Raw genomic sequence first — 21,337 nt, 5'->3', positions numbered from 1 at the left:
CTAGAAGGGACGTTGTCCGTGCTCCTGATCAGCCTCAAAATCCGGTACCCTTGATTATCAGCGGGTTGTGAGTGATCTTCGTGAATGTCACCTTGGTGGTAATGGGCTACATTTTCTGCTTACTTGCCAGGCGCCGAGGAAGGCTAGTACCAAGTCAAAGAACAAAGAATGTGCCCTCTGTAAAATTCCACTAGCAGTCCAGTGGCAGAAAAACCTCTGCGTGGACTGTATCCAAAAGACTATTGAGGATGAAACCTCTGACTTTGCCTCTAGCCTCAGGGCCATGATTAGGGCAGAAGTTAAAGGGTCTTTAAAATCAGTCCTTAAAAAGAGTAGTAGCAAAAGCCTAGAGCCTATTACGGATCTGATGCCTCTCAGTCTGGCGAGGAATATCAGGAGGAACCTCTGTCTCCCTTTCCCTCCTCTTCCATGTCCTCTGGCTCCTGTTCAGATAGCGATGTTGGGGGCCAACCATGCTCTCTAACTGAAAACACAGATAAACTGGTGAAATCAGTCAGGGCTACAATGGGCCTAAAGGATGAGAAAGCGACTAGATCTGTAGAGGACATTATGTTTGAGGAGAAAAGGAAGCGTACTTTCCCAGTCAATGCTAAAGTAAAAGCCCTTATAGAGAAGGAGTGGAAGAAGCCTGAGAAGTCTGGTAGCCTCCCCTCATCTTCTAAAAGACTGTATCCCTTCGAGGAAAAGGATTCAGAAGTGTGGGAGTCCCTAAAATTGATGGTGCGGTGACTAGGTCATCTAAAAAGTCATCCCTACCCTTAGAGGACTCGGGCATATTAAGAGACCCATTAGACAAGAAAGCGCATGTGTTCTTAAAACACACCTGGGAGGTGGCTGCAGGAGGTCTAAAACGGCAATAGCCAGGACATGTGTTGCCCGCTCCCTTATAGTCCGGCTGCAACAAATAGAGGATCAGTTGAAATCTAAGGTGCCAAGAGAAGAGGTCCTAGCCAATATGGCAATGGTACAAGGAGTGGCAGCTTTCATAGCAGACTCTGTAAGACTAGCTGCTAGGGCAGCAGCATTGTCTAATGCAGCTAGACCTGCCTTGTGGTTAAAGGGGTGACTTGCCCTCAAAAAATAGACTTTGTTCCATCCCGTGTGACGGCAAATTCCTCTTTGGTCAGAAGCTGGAAGACATTTTAGTGAAGGCAGGTGAAAGGAAAAAGGGTTTCCCTCGCTTCCCAGTGGATATCAGAAGGCCCTATTTTCGGAGAGGAAAATTTAATAGAGGTCGCACCCCAGGAGATAGAAGAAACTGGGACTTTAGAGACAGAAAAGGATCTGGGTACATGTTTAAGGGACCCTCCACATCAGCAAAAAAGCCCTCCCAATGACAACCAGGCTAGAGGTAGGGGGAAGACTCTTTTTTTTTTTTTTTTTTTTTTTTTTTTTTTCTTCTTCCCCCGCCTGGGTAAATATTTCCCCCAGTCGTTGGGCATTGAGTGTTGTCAAAGACGGCCTAAAGATAGACTTTATTCATCCACCTTGACAGACTTTTGTGTTGACACCCCACAGAAAATTCCCAGAGGAACAACAAGCTTTGGAAGCAGAGGTATTGGAGCTAGTACTAAAACAGGTTCTAGTAGAAGTTCCGGGAGAAGAGGAAGGAAGAGGTTTTTATTCCCCCTCTCTTTTTGATACGGAAACCAGACAGTTCACTAAGGACTATTGTCAACTTGAGGAAACTCAATCGGTCAGTGATAAATTACTCCTTCAAACTGGAGTCTGTAAATACTGCGGTAAAAATGTTCCCGAACTGCTTCATCGCAGCTATAGACTTAAAAGATGCTTATTATCATGTCCCAATCCATCGGGACTATCAAAAATTTCTGAGTAGCAGTATTTATCTAGGGCAGGGCCGTATTTGCCACTAGGCACTTGAGGGCACGTGCCTAGGGCGGCGGGATGCGGGGGGGCGCCCTTGAGCTAGGTTTTTTTTTTTTTTTTTTTTTATAAAACTCCGGGGTCAAGTTTCCGCCGGCTGCGCGCCGGTGAGAGGTAAGTATGACAGGGAAAAAAAGTGGGGTGCCGTGCACACAGGGGAGAAGGATGGGGAGCCGTGCATACAGGGGAGAAGGATGGGGAGCCGTGCATACAGGGGAGAAGGATGGGGAGCCGTGCATACAGGGGAGAAGGATGGGGAGCCGTGCATACAGGGGAGAAGGATGGGGAGCCGTGCATACAGGGGAGAAGGATGGGGAGCCGTGCACACAGGGGAGAAGGATGGGGAGCCGTGCACACAGGGGAGAAGGATGGGGAGCCGTGCACACAGGGGAGAAGGATGGGGAGCCGTGCACACAGGGGAGAAGGATGGGGAGCCGTGCACACAGGGGAGAAGGATGGGGAGCCGTGCACACAGGGGAGAAGGATGGGGAGCCGTGCACGCAGGGGAGAAGGATGGGGAGCCGTGCACGCAGGGGAGAAGGATGGGGAGCCGTGCACGCAGGGGAGAAGGATGGGGAGCCGTGCACGCAGGGGAGAAGGATGGGGAGCCGTGCACGCAGGGGAGAAGGATGGGGAGCCGTGCACGCAGGGGAGAAGGATGGGGAGCCGTGCACGCAGGGGAGAAGGATGGGGAGCCGTGCACGCAGGGGAGAAGGATGGGGAGCCGTGCACGCAGGGGAGAAGGATGGGGAGCCGTGCACGCAGGGGAGAAGGATGGGGAGCCGTGCACGCAGGGGAGAAGGATGGGGAGCCGTGCACGCAGGGGAGAAGGATGGGGAGCCGTGCACGCAGGGGAGAAGGATGGGGAGCCGTGCACGCAGGGGAGAAGGATGGGGAGCCGTGCACGCAGGGGAGAAGGATGGGGAGCCGTGCACGCAGGGGAGAAGGATGGGGAGCCGTGCACGCAGGGGAGAAGGATGGGGAGCCGTGCACGCAGGGGAGAAGGATGGGGAGCCGTGCACGCAGGGGAGAAGGATGGGGAGCCGTGCACGCAGGGGAGAAGGATGGGGGAGCTATGAACTCAGGGGAGAAGGATGGGGGAGCCATGAACGCAGGGTGGAAGGATGGGGGAGCCATGAACGCAGGGTGGGAGGATGGGGGAGCCATGAACGCAGGGTGGGAGGATGGGGGAGCCATGAACGCAGGGTGGAAGGATGGGGGAGCCATGAACGCAGGGTGGAAGGATGGGGGAGCCATGAACGCAGGGTGGGAGGATGGGGGAGCCATGAACGCAGAGTGGGAGGATGGGGGAGCCATGAACGCAGGGGAGAAGGATGGGGAGCCATGAACGCAGAGTGGGAGGATGGGGGAGCCATGCTTGCAGGGGAGAAGGATGGGGGAGCCATGAACGCAGGGTGGGAGGATGGGGGAGGCATGAACGCAGTGTGGGAGGATGGAGTATAAATATGGAGTATAAATACTGGGCCCTATAAGGGGGACACAGTGTGAGAGGACAGTGAAGAGGGGACCGGTATAGAAAGGAGAGGACAGTGTGAAGAGTATGTACCATAAGAGGGACAGTGTGGGGGTCATACTTTGTGCAGACAATATAGTGAGGGGCAATTTTTTATTTGGGAGCATTATAATGACACTTGTATCTTTAAGGGCGTCATGTGGAGAATTTCTGCAAAAGAACGGCGAAGATGGAAGTCTGCAGAGACGGCTGTGGATGAGAAAAAACTCATCATGGGATCTGGACAAGATGAAGAAAAGGAGAACGGCTCCAGAGGCGACGTCATCTATCAGGTACCTGGATGTAAATGTTATTTGTGATGCTAACTCTCATGTTTTTATATATGTTAGGAGATTTAAAGGGACACTGTCACCTGAATTTGGAGGGAACAATTTTCAGCCATAGGGGTGGGGTTTTCGGGTGTTTGATTCACCCTTTCCATACCCACTGGCTGCAATATTGGATTGAAGCTCATTCTCTGTCCTCCGTAGTACATACTGTACCTGCACAATCTCCAATCTTGCCTTGCGCAGGCGTGTACTATGGAGGACAGAGAATGAGCTTCTATCCAATATTGCAGCCAGCATGCAGCCAGCGGGTAAGGAAAGGGTGAATCAAACACCCGAAAACCCCGCCCCTATGGCTGAAAATTGTTACCTCCAAATTCAGGTGACAGAGTCCCTTTTAAAGGGGATGTCCAGGCTTGTGATGAGTCTGCAGTCATTCTTTGTGACTGCAGACTTCTGAATTCTCACAGTGCACACTGCACGCTGTCAGGATTCTCTCATGCTGGGGATTTACATTAATGCGATCACGTGCTGACTAGACATGCGTGACCTCCGTCAATGAAAATGAACTGAGCGAGGCCAGGCACATCTAGTCGGAATGTGGTCAGAAGTATACAAATCACATACTTGTGCTGACATGACCGTCCACCGGCAAGGGAGAATCCTAAAAGTGTGCAGTGCATGCGTTGTGAGAATTCAGAAGCTGCGATGTCAGGATTCAGCTCTGCAAGTTCCAGTAGTCGTCACATGGACACGTCACTCATATGCGATTTTCAGACTTAGGGTATGTGTCCACGTTCAGGATTGCATCAGGATTTGGTCAGTATTTTACATCAGTATTTGTAGCCAAAACCAGGAGTGGATGATAAATACAGAAGTGGTGAATATGTTTCTATTATAGTTTTCCTCTAATTGTTCCACTCCTGGTTTTGGCTTACAAATACTGATGAAAAATCCTGACCAAATCCTGATGCAATCCTGAACGTGGACACATACTCTTATGGTCCTGCGACAACGAACTTCTCTTCTGCTTCTCTTAGTTTTTCACTGAACATTGAGAGCATTAGGGAGAGGAGCTCGTGGGCACATGACTGAGTGTGCAAATCACATATGTCCTTGGCGGAGGGGGGGCACCAAAATAAATTCTTTCCCCGGGTCCAGAAACCCTAGATACACCTCTGCCGGTATGCTGCTGCGAGCGGCGATTACCGGGTCCGGTGGAGGGATGTCTGTGCACAGGCAGTGAGGCAGGGACTGAGGGTGTGCACAGAGAGGATGGAGACCCGGAGACTGCCCGTCCAAGTCTACGCCGTAGCCTAGAGCCCTCATTATAGGAATATGTCAGTTAATAAATTGCTTTTCTGAAGCTTTATAGTGTAGTTATAGGTCAGGGAGGGTTGGATAGGGATGAGCTAGCAAGGTGCAGGGACAGGTAGTGATGGCTACTTGCGAACATGTGCGGCAATTGCGGTTTTGCACTTACGATGATACATAAAACACTGCTAGTAGTGTTTTTTCTCATTGCTGCAAGTACCGCATTTGCCGGATGGCGGCAAAACCGCAAGTGCCGCAAATGTCTGTAAGTCCCATAGGGAATGAATGAGGCCGAACGCAGTGTTGCCCTAAGTGATCCATTACGCGGCAGATGCGGAAAAACTGTCGGATCTGCTGCAAAAGGCGACTTTCACATCAGCGATTTTTGCCAAAGTCACTGCCGATAGTGTCATACTCACCAAAGGGGGAGGCAGCACTAAAAGTGCCTAGGGCAGCAGAAACTCTAAATACGGCCCTGGTCTAGGGGCAACTCAGGCACTACCAGTATGCTGCCCTCCTGTTCGGTCTGTCGATAGCACCAAGAATATTCACCAAATTAATGTCAGAAGTCATGTCCTTCCTCTGTTCTCGCGACAGTCATTGTCCCGTACCTAGACGACTTCCTTATAATAGGGAGATCGGTGGATCACTGTTTTGCACAAATAGAGGAGGTAACTACGACCCTAGCAGTATTGGGCTGGAAAATAAATGTCATCAAGTCGAGATTAACACCAGAGAAAGTTCAGTCCTTCCTGGGGTTGGTTCTAGATTCCACACGCCAGCTCTGTCTCCTACCGGAGAACAAAATAATGAAAATACAGAGTCTTGTGGAATTGGCAATACAGCAGCCTGTAATGACACTAAGAAAGGCAATGTCCCTGTTACGATCACTAACATCCTGTATACCCGCTGTAAAATGGGCACAATTTCACCTGAGACCATTACAGTGGGAGGTCCTGTCAACACAAAAATTATTAAAAGGCCATTTAGAGGGAAAAGTACACCTTTCAGTAGGCGTGAGAGATTCCCTAATCTGGTGGTCTGTAAGGAATCATTTGACGTTAGGGGTTCAGTGGCCAACTCCGATAGAGGACGTGATCACAACGGACGTGAGCGGTACGGGATGGGGTGCACATCTAGGGACCCTCTCGATACAGGGGTCCTGGTCCCAACCAGAAAGACATCAGACGTCCAATGTAAAAGAGTTATGGGCTGTAGAAAGAGCGGTAAAACATTTCCTCCCTATCCTTCAAGTTCGTTATACCAGAATTATGGCCGACAATTATGCAGTGGTAGCCTGTATCAACCACCAGGGGGGGAACAAGGTCCTTTTCCCTTATGGGGGCAACATTTGTCCTTCTCCAGTTAGCAGAACGTCACCAACTGTCCCTCACAGCTCTGCACATAAAGGGGGTCAAAAACACGAAAGCAGACTACCTAAGTCACAAAAGGCAAAGACAGGGAGAATGCTCGCTGAATCCCCAGGTATTCCAACAGATAGAACAGGCCTGGGGCAAACCGGTAATAGATTTATTTGCCACTCTTCACAACAGGAAGGTGGAGAGGTTCTGCTCGTTGGACCCGAGAGGGAACCCGTTTGCGGTAGATGCCCTTCAAATACCGTGGAAATTCAGCCTCGCTTACATGTTTCCACCAATAGCATTAATACCGGTAGTAGTAAGAAAGATCAGAATGGAACAAGCGAGAGTGATTCTGATTGCTCCATTTTGGCCAAAAATTCCGTGGTTCTCCCTCCTAAGACAGATATCGGTAACCGATCCATGGATTCTACCAGAGGTTCTGGACCTGCTTACCCAGGGACCAGTATGCCACTCTAAAGTGAAGGGCTTCCATCTGGCAGCCTGGAATTTGAGGGCATTGCTAAGCCGACAGGGATTCTCACCAGGGCTAGTCTCCACCCTGTTGAAAAGTAGAAAACCGATTACATCAGTAATTTATGGTAGGACATGTAAGAGGTTCCTAGAGTTTTTGGGACAACCTTTGGGGATGAGGCTCCTGTGGGTGCTATTTTAGAGTTTCTACAAGCAGGCTTACAACTAGGGTTGGCAACCAATACGCTCAGAGTACAAGTATCTGCTTTAGGAGCCTTATATAATTGTAATTTAGCCTCCAATAGGTGGGTGTCCCATTTTATTAAATCATGTAGTAGGTCTAGACCTGTGGTAATTCAGAAAATTCACCCTTGGGATTTGTATCTTGTTTTAGTAGCTCTAACTAGAAATCCTTTTGAGCCTTTGCAAGAATTATCAACAAAACTTCTCACTCTCAAAACAGTGCTGCTGGTAGCTTTGACATCTGCACGTAGGGTGAGTGACTTGCAAGCCCTGTCTATTTGCCCTCCATACACACAGATATATGACGACAGGGTGGTTCTAAGACCAGATCCGGCTTATCTACCTAAGGTAGTTCTTAAATTCCATAGGAGTCAGGAGATTGTATTACCCACGTTTTGTGATAATCCTAGAAATCCAGGAGAGGAAAAGTTTCATACTCTTGATGTAGGAAGGTCTATGTTACAGTACATATCCTTGACCAGTCAGTGGAGGAAGGATCAGTCTCTATTTGTAGCTTTCCAGGGTAGCAGGAAAGGTCATGGGGTGTCCAAAAGTACTATTGCTAGATGGATTAGGGAGGTCATTAGCTTATCCTATGCTGCGTGTGGCACCCCTGTCCCTGAAGGCATCAAGGCTCACTCCACTAGAGCTGTGGCTACTTCCTGGGCTGAGAAAGCAGAGGTATCGATTGATCAGATATGTAAGGCCGCTACCTGGTCCTCACCGTCTACCTTCTTTAAACACTACCGACTGAATCTATCCTCCTCGACTGACCTTACCATTGGTAGAAGGGTGCTGCAAGCGGTGGTCCCTCTCTAAGGTGTTCCTTTCTCCAAAAATCTCTCAGGTGTGCTGTCATGGGGGAAGGGAAAACACCAAGGTTACTTACCGGTAGCCGGTTTTTCCGGAGCCCGTGACAGCACCAGTATATTTCCTCCCCCCTTTTTTTTCACCCTTTGGTGTGCACTTGTAGCTGGGTGTTTTTTGCTTATTATTAATATGATGTGGTGGTAGTTTGCCATGTGAACTAACCAGGGGGGCCTCTCATGCTCTGAAAACCAACTGAAGCGAGGGAGAGGTACCGCCTTTTTATTTCAGTAGGTTTCCTGTCCTGGCTGGGCGGATCCCTCTCTCAGGTGTGCTGTCATGGGCTCTGGAAAAACCTGCTACTGGTAAGTAACCTTGGTGTTTTTCATGAAGATAGTTAACCAACTATCTAAACTTACAAATGTTCAATATGATCTTCCCTAGAGCTCAAACATAGACTTTACATCACAATTAAAGTCTTAAAAGTCAACTGAGGTGCGTTCAGATATTCCAGTCACTTGTGTAGCTTGGTTTTCAGAGGTTTCCATACACCAGAGATGAGCAGGCCACTTTTTCAGAGACGTGTGACTTTTCAAAGAAAGTTCTCTTTCTGATGAATCCCCACGATGATTCACAGTTCTTGTTAATACACTTCCAAAAGTATCCATCAGGACGTTGACAATGAGCGCTCCAACGTAGAGGTTGACTGCATTTTTCGCAGTCCAGATTACTTGCAAGTGAAGACATCAATGTTTTGTGCGCCAGCTATAATAGCCCGGAGTTTCTTAAAAAAAAAATGTCCATGCATTTTAATTCAAGGGTAAAAAAAAATTGCTAATTTACGAAGGTTTGAACTCTAATAATGACAGCACTGCTGTAGATGTGCCACACAATGGAGTCCGGTATTGGGGAGTCTTCTGTCTTACGGTATGAATGTCCATTGTCGTCCATAGCAGACCATCAGCTCAGCTTTCATGTTACTCACGTCGCTGAATAGTTGGTCAGATGTGTCAAAATGTTTGGTTGAATGTGACCCAATAGTGGCAGGTTGTAGGGTAGTTGCACAATGTTTATAAGGGCTGAGTAGGGCTTTCCACAGCTTGACAAATTACTAGATTATAATCCTGAATTCTTGGCAGGAGCGGTCTGTGACCTCTCTGTACCGTGGAAGAGAAGGTGCCGGACACAATAGGCAGGGAAGTTGCAATTACCTGCCTGATGGGTCGTATAGATTAACACCTTCACGACATGTGACGTATATGTCGGCTTGCATGCTGAGCCTGAATTTTTTCCCCCGCACATGATGGATGATTTAATCCGCCATCATGTGCCATTAACGTGTTAAATCTCTGTCAATCTCTGACAGCGGCATTTCACTCACACTAGCAGGGAACACGCATTTCACGCTCCCATCTGCACGCGCCTGTGACGGGATCACGGGGCTCTGATGGGTTGCCATGACAGCTGGGGGTCTGCTCATAACCCCCATGCCTGCCTGTCTTTACAGCGTTAAAAGGAAACCGTGATTTCTGTCATACATGTTGATATCTGCGTAATCGTACTGACCTGGAGAATCATACTGCCAGGTTGGTTTTGCCATTAGTGAAAATGGTTAGTAAATATAAAAAACCTAAAAATAATTGTGGAATTGCACTTTTTTAATGCAATTTTATGGAATTTTGTTTTCCAATACACAATCTGTAATATAAATGGTGTCATTCAAATGTACAACTTGTCCTGCAAAAAACAAGACCTCATACAGCTATGTTAATGGAAAAATAAAAATGATGGCGCTTGGAAGAAGGGGAAAAAAATGGAAAATGCCCCAGGGGGAAAGGGGTTAATGTTTTCCGGAAGGCTGTGAATTCCAGCTCTTTATGCCTTTCCTTGCGTTGGCTTCTTACCACTGTAACATTAGGAAATTCCACTTCATACATATTTGCTAATCAAACAGGTTATCCAAACATAGCTTTCGGGCGTGCGGTGCCGCTGGCTCCCAGGTACTTACGTATTTAGGTAATTTAACTTACGAGCTAACCAGAAAACTCAACTTGTTCGTTTTTTTTTTTTTTTTCCCTGGCAGAGTGCTTCCTGAAGGTTACTTTGGATTTTACGTAATTGAACGGCCAATATTATCCTTCAGAAGACTGGAAAAGACTGATTACTGGAGACAGACGGCACCATGGCTAACCGGGGAAGTACAAGGGCTAATGGAGTGGGCCAGACGAAAATCTGCCAGTTCAAACTGGTGCTGCTTGGAGATATGGCTGTAGGAAAGTCCAGTCTTGTGCTGAGGTTCGTCAAGGGTCAGTTTGATGAGTTTCAAGAGACCACCATTGGAGGTAAGAAGCGATACGTCCTCATGTTTACCCCGGATTGTTTAGTCATTTGCTCTCTGGCGATGCTGTCCTCACTGATGGGTGCCGTCACCCTATAAAGGTTTGTGTCTTTGCTACATGACCGGCCAATGTCATCTTTGCTTGGGAGTCACTCTCTGAGTAAATAACAGGTTGTGTTATAGTTATAGGCGGAGTGAAGAGATGTTATGTACCACTGATGAAAGCACGCGACATAAACCTGTTTACTACTCACCTATGGGAAATTTACTAGGCATCTGTATCTCTTCTAAGACTGCTTGACATGATTTATACTCGCTGCTCCCGCAATACACGAGAGTCCTTTCATTATAGATCAGGCACAGGGCAGATGATGTATTCTGCTCCTTTTTCCACACTGACAGCCATTTGGATGATCAGTTAGAACCAGGGCTGTGTGTACGATTTGCAAAAAATAAAATCTCATTGATATTTTTTATTTTATCTGAACTTTGTGTGCAATCTTGATTTTTTTTTTTTTTTTTTATATATATTGTGGAGGGAATGGAAAGGATTGGACAATCACAGCAAATTTACCACCACATGCACCAGAAAAAAAAAAAAAAAAAAAAAAAAATAATATATATATATATATATATATATATATATATATACATACATACATACATACATACATACATACATACATACATACATACATACATACGAAAAAGTTTGGGCACCCCTATTAATCTTAAGCCTAATGTTTTATAAAAAAAAAATTTTTTGCAACAGCTATTTCTGTTTCGTATATCTAATAACTGTTGGAAACAGTAATGTTTCTGCCTTGAAATGAGGTTTATTGTACTAACAGAAAATGTGCAATCTGCATTCAAACAAAATTTGACAGGTGCATAAGTATGGGCACCCCACCAGAAAAGTGACATTAATATTTAGTAGATCCTCCTTTTGCAAAAATAACAGCCTCTAGTCGCTTCCTGTAGCTTTTAATGAGTTCCTGGATCCTGGATGAAGGTATTTTTGACCATTCCTCTTTACAAAACAATTCCAGTTCAGTTAAGTTTGATGGTCGCCGAGCATGGACAGCCCTCTTCAAATGATCCCACAGATGTTCAATGATATTCAGGTCTGGGGACTGGGATGGCCATTCCAGAACAGTGTAATTGTTCCTCTGCATGGATGCCTGAGTAGATTTGGAGCGGTGTTTTGGATCATTGTCTTGCTGAAAGATCCATTCCCTGCGTAACTTCAACTTTGTCACTGATTCATGAACATTATTGTCAAGAATCCATGCGTCCCTCAACTTTAATAAGATTCCCGGTGCCGACAATGGCCACACAGCCCCAAAGCATGATGGAACCTCCACCAAATTTTACTGTGGTAGCAAGTGTTTCTCAGTCGCCCATGACAGCACTACCAGAGAGAATCCGCCCTTCAGGACAGGAAACCTACAGGATAAAAAGGGCGGTACCTCTCTCCTGCGTCAGTTTTGTTTCCTGTCCTGACAGGGAACCCTCTAGGATGGTACCTGAGATCCGGAGCCGACCAGTCGACCTATGACGGCGGGGAGGCCCCTGTCACGGCTGGCGCGGTATCCGACGCTGCCGCTGCTGGGTCCGATGGGGCTGCAGAGTGCGCGGAGGGAAGCGCGGCCGCCTCCCCAGATTGGGGTAGGGGCTTCGGGGACCCGGTGTGCCTCGGCGGGAGCAGGCACTTCCTGATTTGGAGCGGTGGCGTGGTGTGTGTAAGGACACCAAGATGGCCGCCGCACCGGATATAGAAGGCTACTTCCGGGTCCCGGGCAGAGCGCGCATGCTCAGTGATCCAAGGGGGATCAGCGCTTTCCGGGAACGCAGCCCTGGAGGAGGGGGTGATATTTAAACACCGCTGTGGAACCGCTCCTTGCTGCATGCAGTCCTAATGATGGAGGACAGCGACCAGCAGCTCCAGCAGGCGCAGCCCTTGCAGCAGCAGCAGCAGCCACCGCAGCAGCAGCAGCAGCAACGCCAGCGTCAGCGGCACCACCAGCGCAAGCCAGATGACCAAAAGAAAAGGTCCTCTGCAGGCACCCGCAGTACCCGCTCCAGCAGCCATTCCACGCCGCGGAGTAAAGCCAATATGCCTAACCAGTCGACACCGCAGACTACGGATCTGATACAGGATCCTATACCTCCTCCAGAACCGGTACCTGTGGCTGCGCAAGATGGGTGAGTGATCTTCGTGAAAGTTCACCAAATAATTGGAGTCCCCCTTTTCCGTTTGTTTTTAGGCAAGGAAAAAAACGGAGAAAACTAAGAATAGAGTCTGCCCCTTATGCAGTGAACCCCTGTTGCAAAACTGGGATAAGAAATTGTGTGGCTCCTGTATAGGACAAGTCCTATGTGAAGAAACCCCTAGTTTCGCCTCTGAATTGCGATCTGTAATAAGATCAGAGGTGGAAACAGCATTTAAATCTCTTAAAGGGGAAGGGGTCGAGGAAAAAACACCTGTGCCCTATTCTCACTCTGATTCTTCTAGTCCTGAGGGGGACGCTTCAGACAGACAGGGTTCCTCCTCGGATTCTGAGAGCGGAGGCCGCCACTGCTTCCCATTAGACGAAGTAGATGCCCTTGTAAAGGCCGTAAGATCAACCATGGGGGTTGTAGATCCTCGTCCTGACAAAACAGTACAGGACATTATGTTTGGGGGCCTAGGACAGAAAAGGCGCAGAGTCTTCCCACTTAACGAGAATATTCAAGCATTGATTAAGAAAGAGTGGGAGAAACCAGAAAGGAAAAATTCATCTGTCCCCTCCCTTAAAAGAAAATATCCCTTCGAGGAAGAGGCTTCTACGTCATGGGACAAGGCACCAAAACTCGACGTAGCAGTAGCCAAAGCATCAAAAAAATTCGCATTGCCCTTTGAGGACATGGGAACTCTGAAGGATCCCCTCGATAAAAGAGCTGATACTTTCCTTAAAGGGGCCTGGGAATCGGCAGGGGGGTGTCTAAGACCTGCAATAGCAGCCGCATGTACTTCCAGATCTTTAATGATCTGGATAGATAACTTGGAAAAGCAACTAAAAGATGGAGTATCTAGACATAAAATGATTGAATCAATTCCCATGATTAGAGGGGCGGCAGCCTTTTTGGCAGATTCATCAGCCGATTCAATCAAGCTTACTTCAAAATCGGCAGCCCTGTCCAATGCAGCTCGTAGGACGCTGTGGTTAAAAAGCTGGCCGGGCGACCTACAGACCAAACAAAAACTCTGTTCAATTCCATGTGAAGGGAAATTCTTATTTGGGGAAACCCTAGATGACATTTTACAAAAAGCAGGGGATAAGAAAAAGGGGTTCCCTATCTTAGCCGCACCATTTGTTAGACGGCCCTTTCGGAGTAGGAAGTTTTTTCGCAGACGTCCCCCAAGGGAACAGAACAGATGGGATGATGGGAGAAGGAAGGATAGGGGCTTCCTCTTCGGTAATTCTCCAAGAGATAAAAAACCCCCTAAGTGACACCTTCCCCAGGGTGGGAGGGAGATTGTCTCAATACCTTCCGGCCTGGGAAAAAATTTCAACCAATTCTTGGATTTTAGATCTGATAAAGATGGGACTTCAAATAAACTTTACCTCCCTTCCTCCCCAAAACTATGTGGTCACCCCACTAAAACCCTCACCTCAGCAGCAACAGGCCTTGGAACAAGAAATTTCAAAGCTCATAATGAAAGATGTGATCCAAGAAGTTCCCCTACTGGAAAGAGGCAAAGGGTTCTTTTCCCCACTATTTCTAGTCCCAAAACCGGATGGTTCTTTCCGCACAATAATCAATTTACGGAAACTAAACAGTTATGTAAAAAATCAATCCTTCAAAATGGAGTCAATAAAATCAACAATAAAAAACCTGTTTCCGAATTGCTTCATGATAGTGTTAGATCTCAGCGACGCGTACTATCATGTCCCCATCCACAAAAATGCCCAGAAATACCTCAGACTAGCAGTAGTCATGGGAGGAGAAATAAAACAATACCAGTACAAAGCCCTTCCATTTGGCATCTCGGTAGCGCCTCGGATATTTACCAAATTGGTAGCGGAAATGATGGCCCACATAAGAGAAAAAGACATTATAATAATACCGTATCTGGACGACTTCCTGATTGTCAGCAACTCAGCCCAACATTGTCGCCAACAATGCGACAGAGTGATAAAAATCCTAACAGAGTTAGGTTGGCTCCTAAATCTCCAAAAGTCAAAACTAGAACCGACCAGGGTTCAAGAGTTTTTGGGCCTCACTTTGGACTCGATAACACAGGAATGTCGTCTTCCAGACCAGAAAAAACAGAAAATATTAAATCTTGTGTCCAGAGCTCGTTCAAACCCTCATATGACCCTGAGAGGGGCGATGTCACTGCTGGGGTCCCTTTCTGCTTGTCTCCCGGCAATACAGTGGGCACAAATTCACACGAGGGATCTCCAGTGGGATATTCTGAGGAATCAGGTTACACTGGGGGGACACCTAGAAGGAAAAATGTCTCTAAATTCAAACACTATTCGTTCCCTAGCCTGGTGGTTAGATCCCAAAAACCTATCAAAGGGGGTTCCATGGGTGATAGACACATCTCGGATAGTTACCACGGATGCCAGTCCCACGGGGTGGGGAGCTCACCTGGACGACCGTATCACTCAGGGGGTCTGGACAGATCAAGAATACGAGGTATCTTCAAATCAAAAAGAACTTTGGGCAGTGAGTCACGCTCTATCATATTTTCTTCCCAGCCTACAGGGGCATCATGTCCGGGTTTTTTCGGACAATCAGGTAGTGGTAGCCTACCTGAACCATCAGGGGGGAACCAGATCCCAAGCCCTAATGAAGGCTACCTTCCAGATCTTCATCTTAGCAGAAGACAACTTCCTATCCCTTTCTGCGCTGCATATAAAGGGGGTAGAGAACCAAAAAGCAGACTTCTTAAGCCGTACCCGGTTAAAACAGGGGGAATGGGCACTAAACCAAAGCATCTTCGATCGCATTACCAAAATCTGGGGGGTTCCTGTAATAGATCTCTTTGCCAGTGCAGAAAACAGGAAAGTAAGGGATTTTTGTTCTCTGAACCCCAAAGGGGGCCCTCGGGCTCTGGATGCATTTACGATTCCTTGGACTCAGGGTCTAACATACGCATTTCCTCCTCACATTCTTATTCCGGCTGTTCTGCGGAAAATCAGGCAGGACAGGGCGAGAATCATCCTAATAGCCCCCTTCTGGCCCAAAAGGGCCTGGTTTTCATGGCTGAGAATTCTATCGGTCTCCGATCCCTGGGTTCTCCCGGATCTTCCGGATCTCTTATACCAGGGACCGGTGTTCCACCCTCAGTCAGCAAACCTCCACTTGACAGCGTGGAACTTGAAAGGTCACTACTAAGGGCAAGGGGCTTTTCAGATAATTTAGTGTCTACACTGTTAAAAAGTAGAAAATTAGTAACAACTAAGATCTACGGTAAGATCTGGAAAAAGTTTTTATCCACCTCTGGGGTGAAATTACAAGACGGGGTCCAAGTGGTCAAAATATTAGAATTTCTGCAAAAAGGCTTAGAGATGGGCCTCTCGGTGAGCACCTTAAAAGTGCAAATAGCGGCCTTAGGTGCATTATATAGTGAGAGTATTGCCTCTAACCCATGGGTAACAAGGTTTATTAAAGCTGCGATACGATCTAAACCTTTAAAAATCAGAAGCCTTCCATCCTGGGACTTAAATTTAGTCCTATCAGCTCTGACAGAACCCCCATTCGAACCCATAGATTCATTACCACTTAAAATCTTATCTTTCAAAACGGCCCTTCTCACAGCTTTGACATCTGCCCGTAGAATTAGTGACCTCCAGGCTCTATCTGCGAACCCTCCATTCACACAAATCATGAATGATAGGGTAATACTAAAAACAGATCCCGCTTATCTACCCAAAGTTGCTTCCAATTTCCACAGGTCCCAAGAAATAATCCTTCCCTCCTTTTGTCCAAACCCTAAAAATAAAAAAGAGGAAAAGTTCCACACTTTAGATGTGAGAAGATGTTTAATACACTACTTAGAATCCTCCCGACAGTATAGGAAGGAAGGGTCTCTCTTTATCTGTTTTCAGGGACCTAGGAAAGGATTCAAAGCCTCCAAAAGCACTATAGCTCGCTGGGTAACTGATGCGATAGCCTTGGCATACTCGTCCACGGGAAACGCAGTTCCTGAAGGGCTCAAGGCGCATTCTACAAGAGCCATGGCGACCTCCTGGGCCGAAAGGTCGGAGGTACCAATAGACAAAATCTGCAAGGCGGCCACCTGGTCATCACCTTCAACCTTCTTTAGGCACTACCGCTTAGACCTGGCCTCTTCATCTGACTTAGCCTTCGGAAGAAGGGTCTTGCAGGCTGTGGTCCCTCCCTAAAGCAATGATCTCTGTAATTCTCTCTGGTAGTGCTGTCATGGGCGACTGAGAATACGGTAGTTACTTACCGATAACGGTATTTCTCAGAGCCCATGACAGCACCTGCTTATTCCCACCCTATCACGTGTGCGGTGAGCACCTTATTATATGAAATGTGTGGTTTTAATTTAGACACGGTGTAATCTTGATAAGTATTTTGCTAAAATTGTATATTTTCCTGTTGTCACTAACCTGGAGGACCTCTGATGCTATGTAAACCAAACTGACGCAGGAGAGAGGTACCGCCCTTTTTATCCTGTAGGTTTCCTGTCCTGAAGGGCGGATTCTCTCTGGTAGTGCTGTCATGGGCTCTGAGAAATACCGTTATCGGTAAGTAACTACCGTATTTTCTTGGAATGCTGTGTTTTTGGCCGCCATACATAACGCCTTTTTGTATGACCAAACAACTCAATCTTGGTTTCATCAGTCCACAGGACCTTCTTCCAGAAAGAAATTGGCTTCTCCAAATGTGCTTTTGCATACCTCAGCCGACTCTGCTTGTGGCGTGCTTGCAGAAACGGCTTCTTTCGCATCACTCTCCCATACAGCTTCTCCTTGTGCAAAGTGCGTTGTATAGTTGACCGATGCACAGTGACACCATCTGCAGCAAGTTGATGCTGCAGCTCTCTGGAGGTTGTCTGCGGATTGTCCTTGACTGATCTCACCATTCTTCTTCTCTGCCTTTCTGGCCTGCCACTTCTGGCCTTAACAAGAACTGTACCTGTGTTCTTCCATTTCCTTACTATGTTCCTCACAGTAGAAATTGACAGGTTAAATCTCTGAGACAGCTTTTTGTATCCTTCCCCTGAACAACTATGTTGAATAATCTTTGTTTTCAGATCATTAGACAGTTGTTTTGAGGAGCCCATGATGCTACTCTTCAGAGGAGATTCAAACAGGAGAACAACTTGCAAGTGGCCACTTTAAGTAGCTTTTCTCATGATTGCATACACCTGGCTATGAAGTTCAAAGCTCAATGAGGTTAGAAAACCAAAAAAAGTGCTTTAGTAAGTCAGTAAAAAGTAGGTAGGAGTATTTAAAACAAGAAAATGAGAAGGGTGCCCATACTTATGCACCTGTCAAATTTTGTCTGAATGCAGATTGCACATTTTCTGTTAGTACAATAGACCTCATTTCAAGGCAGAAACATTACTGTGTCCAACAGTTATTAGATATATGAAACTGAAATAGCTGTTGCAAAAAAAAAAAACAATTTTTATAAAACATTAAGTTTAAGATTAATAGGGGTGCCCAAACTTTTTCATATAACTATATATATATGTCTAAGGGGTACTTCCGTCTGTCTGTAACGGAAATCCGGCGTCGCTGACCAATCAGCGACAGGCACTGTCTGGCCGAGAATTAGTCCCTTCCTACTCCCCTCCAGTCAGCGCTGACACAGGGTTAATGGCAGCGTTAACAGACCGCGTTATGTTGCGGGTAACGCACTCCGTTAACGCTGCTATTAACCCTGTGTGACCAACTTTTTACTATTAATGCTGCCTATGCAGCATCAATAGTAAAAAGATCTAATGTTAAAAATAATAAAAAAAACCTGCTATTCTTACCTTCTGTTGTCTGCCAATGCGCGCGCTGCTGCCGCCAGCTTCCGTTCCTAGAGATGGATTGCGAAATTACCCAGAAGACTTGGCGGTCTCACGACCCTGGGTAATTTCTACAGAATGCTGTAGATAAGCCCCTGATGCCGATGGGCTTACCTCACCCGCGATTTTTGGGGTGACAGGTTCCCTTTAATTTTGCAGATTTTTTGCATTTTTGCCGCTATATTATTGCATTGGGAAGCTCTGGAAACATTTTTAAAAAACGCAAGCGGATTTCCTGCAGAAAAAGTCTGGTCTTGTTAGGAAAATCAGCAGAATTTTCCTTAACGTGTGCACATAGCCTTACAGTGCATGCTCCACCAATAGCAGAAAACTGCGCTGGCAGGAGGAGAATGACCGAGGATAAAAATACATTTTTCGATTCTATAAAACTTTGAATCGTGCCAATCTATTATGGTGTATTAATCAAATTAACTTGATTAATCGCCCCTCCCTAATTAAAGCTGCACTGCCCTCTCTATTCCCTATCTGCACTTGGAAATCTCTGGAACCTGGAGCGGATTGGAAACGCCCCTACGCACAGGTAAATTGTGTAAACTAGGGGTATTGCCAGCAAAACACTCATCACCAAGAAGAATGAAAATTTCTCACTGTGATCTGCTGTGAAGGCACTGAGCTAAACTGCGGTGACCTCATCACTGACTTTTTCCCACGGTGCTGAGGTCACAGCAGTTGAGCCCTGATGGGAAGCCGCCTCAGTGACCGGAGGTAACCTCAATGACCTCACCGATGGTCAATGATGCTGCTTTCACAGCTGCTCATTCACCAGTGGTTCTCAGCCTGGACTTTCGCATCTTGACTCCGTCTAGGTTGAAAACTATTTATCCTCCTGACATGGATTACGGCGTGGGACAGAACGATGGAGAGGTGAGGGATATTGTTTTTTTTTTTTTTTTTAAATTTTTGTTTTATTACAGGAGACAAGGAATTAAGTGGAACTAGGTAATAACCTTTATCCAGCAGTGGGAGCACCAAATCCCACACAATTTTCCCACTCACTCCCAGGACAGAGGGGCATTCAGGGGGTTCAATCCGGGTGTCCTTCCCTTCATAAACTCTAAACCTGTGGGTGTACCCTGAGGTACTCTCACACAGCTTATGGAGTTTTGATTCCGTATCTGGCCCTCTTGCTGGGCAGGTACTGACGGAATCTGAGCCTTCCCTTAAAATGAATTTAGGACTCATCCACGCAGATGTCCCTTTGGGGAATGTACACTTCAACAAACATTTTGTTGAAGTGTTCGATGACCGGACAAACTTTGAACAGACGGTCAAAGTTGGAGTCGTCTCATGGGGGACACTGTGCATTATCGGTATAATGCAGGAATTTGTGGATGGCCTCAAAACGTGTCCGGGCCATGACCATTCGGAACGCTGGAGTGTTGTATAAAACATCAACACTCCAATATTGCCGAAGTTCTGGTTTCTTCAGGATCCCCATGTGAAGGACCAGGTCCCAAAACTGCTTCACTTCAACTGCGTCTACAGGAGTCCAGTTAGAAAATGATGAACCGGGGCTTTGTGCCAAAAATTGATAAGCGTACAAATTAGTTTCGCCCACCATGAGGTTAACAGAATCTTCAGAGAAAGAGTTTAAAAAAAGTCTAGTTCTGTGAGGCCGGTGGTGTCAAACTTGATTCCTGATTCTGCTACAAAATAAGGAATCGGTGGCTCATAATTTTGGGGGGCGGCGTGGTCCATACGGGGTCAGGAATGGGGGGACGCTGGTTCATCTTCTGGAATGGAGGGCGCTGCTTCATCTTTGTCCTGGGACGTCTGCGTGGCGGCTCAGCAGGACCTGAGGAGGAAGATGAGGATGAAGAAGACGAGGAGAACGAATCTGAAAAATAAAGAAATGCGGGACCCTCCCTCGAAATCAGTGTCGGAAGTAAGGAAAGCATATGCCTCCTCCACTGAAGTGGTGTTGGGACGACATTTTTTTAATGAATGTGGTGATTTTGTCAGTACTTTATTTAACTGTGCGTGAGAGAGAGAGTGCTTGGTGTAAACTTATTTGTCTGAAAAGAAAAAGCTAAAAGAAAAAAGCAGCAACCAGGGAGAAAAGTCAGTGAAAAGAAAAGTATAAAGCAGCAGGCACGAGCTCTGAAGAGTGAACTGCGTCACTAATCTAAGCTCGGCGGCTGCTGGATGTGTGCACGGGGGTGGCGCAAAAGGAGGGTGATAAAGAAAAGTGTAAAGCAGAGAGCACAAGTGCTGATTGGTGAACTGCGTCACTAATCAAAGCTCGGCGGCTGCTGGATGTTTGCATTGAGGTGGCGCAAAAGGAGGGTGATAAAGAAAAGTGGAAAACAGCGAGCACAAGTGCTGATCGGTGAACTGCGTCACCAATAAATGCTCGGCAGCTGCTGAATGTGCGCACCGAGGTGGCACAAAGGGGGTGGAGGGGGTAAAAAGAAAAGGAATGGAGGAAGAGGGGGATTGGGGTGGATGAAGAGTGATTGGACAGGGATCAAAACATTTAAACTTGTTATCTTCTTTCGTTGGCCTTGTCTTTTTTTCTTCTATGTTCTTTGTTCAGCAGGGATTGTGGTGTCACAGGCTTCAGTGGCACCACAAGGCCCAGCACAGCAGGAGATCCTGTAGCGTGACCACTCTGCAGGAATCCTCAGCTTGTGTGAGGACCTGCAGTGCGGTCATACCGCTGCTGTGCCTCTGTCATTGGTGCGATCGATGTGATCATTAATCGCACCAATCAGGGCTGGCCCTGGTGACAGCCTAGGATCGGAGCTCACAGAGAGATTCTAGATTAGGTGTCTTGGCAAAAAATCTGTTTTACATAATGGCCCTGAGACGGCATTTCACCTTGTCACCATCGAAGGATGGAGGGGAACGCTGGCCCAGACATCACTACTGTTGCAAAACATCACATGTTACAGACAGAAATAAGCTTGGCAGATTTCCTGGTTGCAGACCAGGGCGGCTGCATTCACCTCCGCTGGATCATATTTTGCAACACACAAGTGCCGTCCTTACACTCCTACTCGGTGCCATATTTGCTGCTCATGTTTTGAA

At 46.9% G+C, this 21,337-nt stretch overlaps 1 protein-coding gene across 2 annotated transcripts in view; it reads left to right on the top strand.

Annotated features, from left to right (window-relative positions):
* Positions 1-21,337, top strand: part of LOC138644755 (ras-related protein Rab-5B-like) — a 46,716-nt gene that overhangs the window by 10,927 nt on the left and 14,452 nt on the right. For both annotated transcript variants that reach the window (XM_069733541.1, XM_069733540.1), the window contains exon 2: positions 9,988-10,246. In XM_069733541.1, coding sequence (XP_069589642.1) covers positions 10,087-10,246 — 160 coding nt within the window. In that variant the 5' untranslated portion in view covers positions 9,988-10,086. The remainder of the gene's footprint in view (positions 1-9,987; positions 10,247-21,337) is intronic.

Source organism: Ranitomeya imitator, chromosome 7, assembly GCF_032444005.1.
Source record: "Ranitomeya imitator isolate aRanImi1 chromosome 7, aRanImi1.pri, whole genome shotgun sequence".
In the NCBI taxonomy this organism is placed as follows: Eukaryota; Metazoa; Chordata; class Amphibia; order Anura; family Dendrobatidae; genus Ranitomeya; species Ranitomeya imitator.
Note: the sequence above shows the minus strand (reverse complement) of the source record. Positions and strands in the feature narration are given on the sequence as shown.